The sequence below is a fragment of the Montipora capricornis genome, chromosome 10 (genome assembly GCF_036669925.1).
Source record: "Montipora capricornis isolate CH-2021 chromosome 10, ASM3666992v2, whole genome shotgun sequence".
NCBI classification, from domain to species: domain Eukaryota; kingdom Metazoa; phylum Cnidaria; class Anthozoa; order Scleractinia; family Acroporidae; genus Montipora; species Montipora capricornis.
In genome coordinates, this window is record NC_090892.1 from 6,579,282 (window position 1) to 6,586,781 (window position 7,500).

Sequence of the window (7,500 nt, forward strand, 5' to 3'; positions counted from 1 at the left end):
GAACTAACTGGGGATACTGTAATCTGAAATTAACAAATCAATGTGAATCAAATCAAATGTTGGTTTTGACGAGTGGGGAAAACCGGACTACCCGGAAAAAAACCTCTCGGTTCAGAGTAGAGAAACATCAAATTCAACCCACACAATTCTGATGCCAAGTCTGGGAATGAAACTGGACCCTTTGGTAGGAGGCGAGTGCTCTCACCACTGCACCACCCCTGCACCCCATCAGGGATACAGTTCAGAGACAACGCCAAACACTGATCACACAGTAACAAGCTACTTGAAATGAATGCTGCTGAAAACCTCAAAAATGACACAAAAAAACACCACAGACAGAGACATTGATTCACATGGCTTGTGCGTACACAGAGAAATGGTTGTTAAAGGCATTTGACAGTTAGCACGCTGGACTCCGGATCGAGTGGTCTGGGTTGGAGCCCTGGCCCGGTCACTACAGGTGTTGTGTTCTTGGGCAAGACACTTTACTCTCACAGTGCCTCTCTTCACCCAGGTGTATAAATGGGTACCGGAAAATTTTAATGCTGGGGGTAACCACGCAATGGACTAGCATCCCATCCAGTGGGGAGTAGAAATACTCCCAGTCGCTTCATGCTACAGTAACCGGAGATAAGCCCCGGCCTGATGGGCGACTAGGTTCGTAGCAGACTTAATCTTTTAAAGGCATTAAAGCCATCAATAACTATAAAGCAAAACATTACACCCTAATATTGAGACATTATAGCAATTTAATGCCAAAATCCGAATGTTCAACATGTGTGAAGAAATAATTATTATATTCAAATTTCAAAAAGCTCAGTGCCTAACCACATTAAGTTGAACTTTGGGTCATTTTCCAATTTTGCTCAAAATTGAACTTACTAAACACATTCCCCTGGGCCTTTTCCCTGTCTAGTGCTTCATTTTCAAGAAAGTACTTTTAAGTAAGTAAATTAAAATTTACTGAAAAAAAAAAGTTCACTCTGTCTTGAAAATGAGAAACATGAAGATATATTTTTCTTTACACTTCATGAACAAATGGACCAGTTGTCATAACGCAAGCGATGCAATGTGCAATAATGTGATTGTTTCCATTGACCAAAGGTAAAATTTCGAGTGCCATTCTTTCTTTTTCGTGTATGCCTTGTGACTAGCTTTGACCAATGTGACAATTATAGCTTACCGTAAGTAATAATATAATTTAATGTATTCACAAGTCCTTTTTTAAAGGCATCAAATAAATGACAAATTGAGCGAAACTCACCCAAATAGCCACATTATAGGGGCCCCATTGCTTGAGAAAAAAAGACGCTCCAATGGTCTGTTGATAAAAAGTAATTACATCTGCCAGTGAAGGAAGAAATAACCTTAAATAAGGTGGACTGCTAGCAGTCCCCTCAGCACTGGATGCCACGGTAAACTACTTGCCGATGGATACCGTAGGGATCTTGCAAAGAGGATACAAATGCAAGTGTAAGCATCTGGGTAAAATCAACCAAGGAGATTCAGGAGGATTCCTCAGAGCTGTTCCTAAGAACCTCAACAACTTAAAAATTTTTAAACCAAGGTCTTCCAAGAACATTATAAATCCTTAGTAGACCAAGAAAACTGATGGTCCACAAGAAACTATTGATGATACCACGGGTTCTTGGTTGCACGTTTTGTAAAGTCTTCATTACAGGATTCGAGATGCAGTCCTAATTTTGACATCTAGCACAAAGTGTCCCTTAAGTCTAAGCATTCATTTGCTACCCATTCTCAAGGTACAGTGCTAAGGGTAGGGGTAATTAAGTTAGCATTACTTTTAGTTTAGGGTATAAATTCAGCCGCTTTGGGGGGTGGGGAGGGGGGGGGAACACGGCTTAAATAACAGTGAATGTATGGGAATTTTGCCGACTTTGAACCATTAGAATACCTTTAAGGTCTGACGGTCTCAAAAAGCACTTCTATTGACAGAGATTATTTTCGTGAAGAACGACGATCAGAATCAAGCTATATAACGACTGTAAACGAAATAATTTGTAAATTTCATGTAAACTGTTGTATACAAAATTATGCAAATTCTCATTAAATTTGAAGTGACATGAGGAGATTTATAATATCCAATTTTCAGACATTGTGCCATGTACAATGATCTAATTTTCTGTTGAGTGAATGATATTAATGAAATGACTAAACATATTTCAAAATGTTTGAAACCTGTTTTTTTTGGCAGCAGAGTTATAGAGGTTTGAATTCGGCCAAAATCCCATAGATTCATTTTAATCTAAGCTGCGTTTGCCCCCCAACCAAGATGGTGTCAGAAACCGTGAAAAAGGTCTATTAACCCATTGACTCTCAGGGGTTCCCCATTGATGAGTAAAATCGTCTGGCATTAGACAGTGTAAAATACTAAGTCAGGCCGGTTTGGACGCCAAAGGGTTAAGGGCATTTCTGGGAATATCTGACTATTTTGTTGCTGGTATAACAAAGATAGCCATTATCCTCTAAAAGTGACTTCATCTAAGACCTGATGACGATCAAGGTTAAAATCTATGACTTCCTTCATGGTAGAGAATCGCTCTTTGAACTCAGCTCCGGATTATCATCAAGTGATTTTCACTGGCTACCCATGGCTTTATCCCTCCTCCTTGAACATGCATATAAAGTGAAAGTACAGTACTTTTTGCATCATTTTACACCTTAATCTTCAAAATGTGACTATTGTGTGAACAGCCAGTGAATGGGCCTTCCTCGCACGGCAGCCATATTGGCCATAGCCAATAGATTTTGTACCCCAAGCTGAAATGTTTGGGAATGAGCTTCAGTGCCCAAAAACAAAAGTTTTTAATCCCTAGGGAATTAAAAAAGGCCACCGTGTGATTAAGGCCCATGGAGGTTGGAAACAAGGCCACTTTGCTGTCATACTGGTCAAGGTACTGGAGTTATTAACTATGTGAACTTTAAGGACGGTGCCTACTAATTAAAGATATTTTTGCCCCGGTGTGTGATTATGCAGGAAATGTAGATCTTAACAAGTGTTCTTGAAATCCAAAAAGAAAATTGGGGGTAACCGCGCATTTTTCAACGATAATTAATCAACAATATTTGTAAAAAGCTTTAAAATACAAAGCAATGTATGGCATTCTTTCGCAAATTGAAGCTTAATTATCCCTGAAAAACGCACGGTTACCCCCAATTTTCTTTTTGGATACCAAGAGTACTTACTAAGATCTACTTTCTCCGGGTAGTTTCAAACCACGCAAAAATATCCCTGTATTAGTAGGCATCACCGATAGGAAATCCGAGTATCTGGAGATGCGCAGAACGTATGCGCAATAACAATAGTATGACATAATGTTGGGCTCATTAGGGTACCACTACAGGGTGGTGGTCCCTAAAGGGGGGATACCTTCCTCACCTTAAAAGGTAGGGATCGCCTTATGGACCAATGGTAATGGTCTATAAAGAACATTTTGTATGTGTGTATTAATTACGTCCTTTACAATATTTTTCTCATTTTAAAGGTGAGATCAGACATCAGCATGTATAGGCATCTTCGGCAGCTGCTATCAGTCATTTATAGCGATCTCACCTTGAGCCAGTCCACCCAACCCATGAATGAATGAAATGAGTCAATGATATACCATAAAGGACAGACCACAGCACAAGGAACTTCATGCCCTACACTTTGCAAATGTGGGTTCCTTCATGTCTACAGCATTATCGACATTGAAGGAATAGGAGATTCAGACCCACGGTTTATTGTTATTATCACAAACTTAAGGTACACTCTTTCTTCAGTTACTTTAACCTCATGAACGTTGGTCCAGCACGAGCTCAACTAACGACCTCCAGCGAGGGAGTCCAGCGCTCTGCTGCTGAGCTACAATATGACAGGTTTAAAGTACAGGTCACTTTTCACCGGCCACTCTTTATAAATCTGCCTAAAAACGATGTTTAGGCCTAAGGTGAGCCAAATTGAAGGTTTTAGGTTGCTTCAGTATAGGCAAAACAATGACCTGTAATAAGTGACCTGTGGAATGTGACCTGTGCTTTAAACTTGCCGGCTACATGTATAGGAGACTCGAGCAGCTTTTCCAAGTATCCTCAAGTCACCATCCATAAATAAATCTCTAAATTTCACAATTTTATCACAAGCAATTCTTGTACTGACACTTATCTGGTCTCCAGTAAAAATTCCTTGTGTGTATCTTTGAATCAGTGATGTTTTGCCCACACTTGAATCACCGAGAATGACAATTTTCAGATCTCTGTAAAAAAATATAAAATTAGTTATATTAAAGTATGTAAAATGAATAAATTTGTTCAAGCCATCATCCCTAATATCCAGATGATCTGGTGACGTAACTCGGAGGACTGGGGAGAAAAATTTTAACGCCATATCCTACAACTGCGCGCGACCTTATTTTCGAATTCAACATGGCAGAAGCAAGGGTAGATCTCGTCGGGTCTACTTGAATGTTCAATCAGTAACAGGAAATGTGGTAGACAAGGAATGATCTGTTGAGTTTTGATGATGGAAATACTGCAGAGAGTTTGGAAACACCTAAGGCCGTGCGCGGTTCTGGGATACGGCCATAAATTTTTTCTTCCCAGTCCTCCAAATTACATCGCCAGATCACCTGGAAGCTGTTTAATAATAAACATGCAAAAATCTAAGCATGCTGATTGGCTGATAGCCTGCAAACGCAGACGTATTTCCGGCGGTCATTTCTCTCCCCCGAAAAGTAACGTCAGGCTAATTGGCTGAGAGTACGTCCATTAATCCCAAACATAATGCACAAAAGTGAATTAGTGCAATAAAGGTGAGATTACTTCATGTACGTGGTATATCATTAATAAGCATTCATATGATTTTTTTCTCGTGAAATTTGGCACAAATAAGCACTCGCCAGTTTTTTCAAGGACTACAAAATTGCACTTGGCCTTTAATTCGGGCTCATGCAATTTGTTCGCCTTTGAAAAAAATGACTTGGGCTTATTTATACCAAATTGCACTCAAAATCATGTGGTAACCTACACAAATGAAAGAGAACTCTCAAATTTACATCTCTGAGGTGGGGGATACCTGAGTTAGTCCCTTCCATTGGAAAATGGTGTGAGAGCAAACAGAAAGCATGGGAGGGGGGGGGGGGGGAGGGGAGATGACGGTGTTTCTTTTCCTCTTCTCCCCCTTCCCCTATTGCATATTGTTGTTCTTGAAACGTTGTTCACACTGCTGAACATTAACATTACTTCAATTTTTAGGATTTCTTTGCTCTGAAATCTCATTGAAGTTTAGGCTTCCTACGTAGGCTATCCTCAGCCATGCACATTCATCAAGAAATTCAGAAACTTCCATGAAATCGTAAGGTGGCTCCCTAGAGTATCTGCAAATACCCTCACTACCGAGCAGTTTTCCCTGTAGAGATTTACCAGTATGGGTACCGATATAATAAGGTCTATTTTTTGGATGTTAAATTTTGGATTATGGCTGTTACCATGGCAATATCACATCTAAAAACTGGCTGATATTTAACAATTATCCCGCAAAATCACGCAGAATGTCGCCTGATACTTAGCTGACGAGGCCGTAGGCCGAGTTGGCTAAAATCAGGTGATATTCCACAAGATTTTGCGGGATAATAATTGTAATAAATTGTCATAATTGTTTTATTCCATACATTGATGACAAAGCACAATTTTCTACACTTACTGGAAAAAAAGCTGGAAAAACTACCATTTTTCTCTGCGACACAAAATTACGTATATCGCAAGATATCTGTTGAGTATGCACAACAAATACTGAGTACACTTTGACCATATTTGGATATTGTCACAATGTGTTGAATAATAAATTCTTATATTTGGCCTAAATTTCTCAATATTAATTTTATACTCTTGTTTGGTAAAATATTTTTATTCTTTGCCGTATTATAGAAATGGTATTACCTGACATTTTGAAGTGGTAAAAAGTCAAGGTTGTTCAGACGGTTTTGTTTGTAATTTGTCTAAATATATATGATTAGCTCTAAGAGATTTTAACAAAATTTATGTAGGATATTTGATAGTCCTGAACTGTATGTGGTTAGAACTGACTAGAGCCAATTTTAAAAATTTTTACCAAGGGAAACACGAGAAAATTAGCAGTTAATTTTACAGATTTGGCCACGCTGATGTCACAAAAATCAGAAAAACACGTGTGATTGAGGGGCTTTACGCACCATACTAGTGCCCAGCTTGCAAGCAGCCCTAAAACTCTAGGGAGCCTCCGTAAACAGGTGGATAATAGTTCACAATACAGGCCTGGTGTAACAGTGGATTTGAATCCCCCTTTCCAGATCCACTGGTGCATATGGACCCCCTTTCGCAGATTTGGACCTCCCTTTTCCCCCTGAAAATAACCATTCTTTTGATTAAGGTAATAAAATTCCCATGCAAATAATTTGCAAGGAAAACAATTATTGTTTTCGGTTGTAAAAAAACTTTTAGTGAAACTCAAGTCTGACCATGCTTTTTCTCTTATGAAAAAAAATTAACATGACAATTTAATGAGTTCCTAGTGCGTGATTTAAGCTTCTTTCAGAAAGGAAGCAAAATTTCCATCTACTTTATGAAATGCCTCCGCGAATGCTCTAAACAACCTTGACTGAAAAATTAACTGCGCTAGTCTTTTTCTAGACGATTTATGGTTTATGGTATCAGTCAGTTAGCCAAACCCAAAATCTAACTCTGCCTTGATAAACCGTTCAATAAGCTGTAATGGAGGGTGCAAATCCGCTAGCAGATTTAGTCCCCCCGTGGTTTTTGTACCAGGGAGTCCAAATCCGCTAGCGGATAATTGTACCTGGGGTCCAAATTCACTAGACCATTGGGTTACTTGAAGTATGGTTAGTGCTAACCAGCCTAAATACCATGGAAACCACAAACCTGGCTTGGGTTGCTTGAAGCGTGGTTAGCACTAACCAGCGTTGAATACCATGGAAACTTATAGGTCTTGATACCCCTTAACCAACGGTTAGCGTTAGCCAGGCTTTGAACAACCGGCCCCAGGCCTCAAGTATCCGTTCCAGGACAGTATCTCAAGATCAGGATCTGCAGAGCTCTCAAGTCTTAAATTTTCCAAAGTGTGAGATGCTTGCTGGAGGTTGCACCAAAGGTACAAGTGTCATGTGTTTCTTGTGCCGGACGCGCCGAACAATTGTAGGGGGGTCCAGGGGCATGTTCCCCCGGAAATCTTTTGACATTTGCACTTCTAAAATGGAAATGAACTGGAAAAGTCCACCATTTTGGTTTTCTCACACTGCTTGCAAAGAGAGCCCATGTTATTATGGTCAGCCTGAGCTAACATATCTGCCTATACATCATATATTAACTGCAGGTGAAAGTCCTGAAACAAGAAAATTGGTCGCACTCGAACAGATTGAACATTGGCCGAAGTTCGGTGCCAGTGAAGGTACGAATTAGGAATTCATGAGCACTTCTGAAAGCTTAAATGGTAGAGTTACCAACGAGAAA

At 39.7% G+C, this 7,500-nt stretch overlaps 1 protein-coding gene across 1 annotated transcript in view; it reads right to left on the minus strand.

Moving 5' to 3' along the window:
- LOC138018740 (ras-related protein Rab-20-like) overlaps nt 1-7,500 on the minus strand; it is an 8,642-nt gene that overhangs the window by 598 nt on the left and 544 nt on the right. Inside the window, exons 3-4 of the mRNA XM_068865429.1 lie at nt 4,157-4,253; nt 1,265-1,321 (exon numbers count right to left, since the gene is read on the minus strand). Of these exons, the coding sequence (XP_068721530.1) occupies nt 1,265-1,321; nt 4,157-4,253 (154 nt within the window). The remainder of the gene's footprint in view (nt 1-1,264; nt 1,322-4,156; nt 4,254-7,500) is intronic.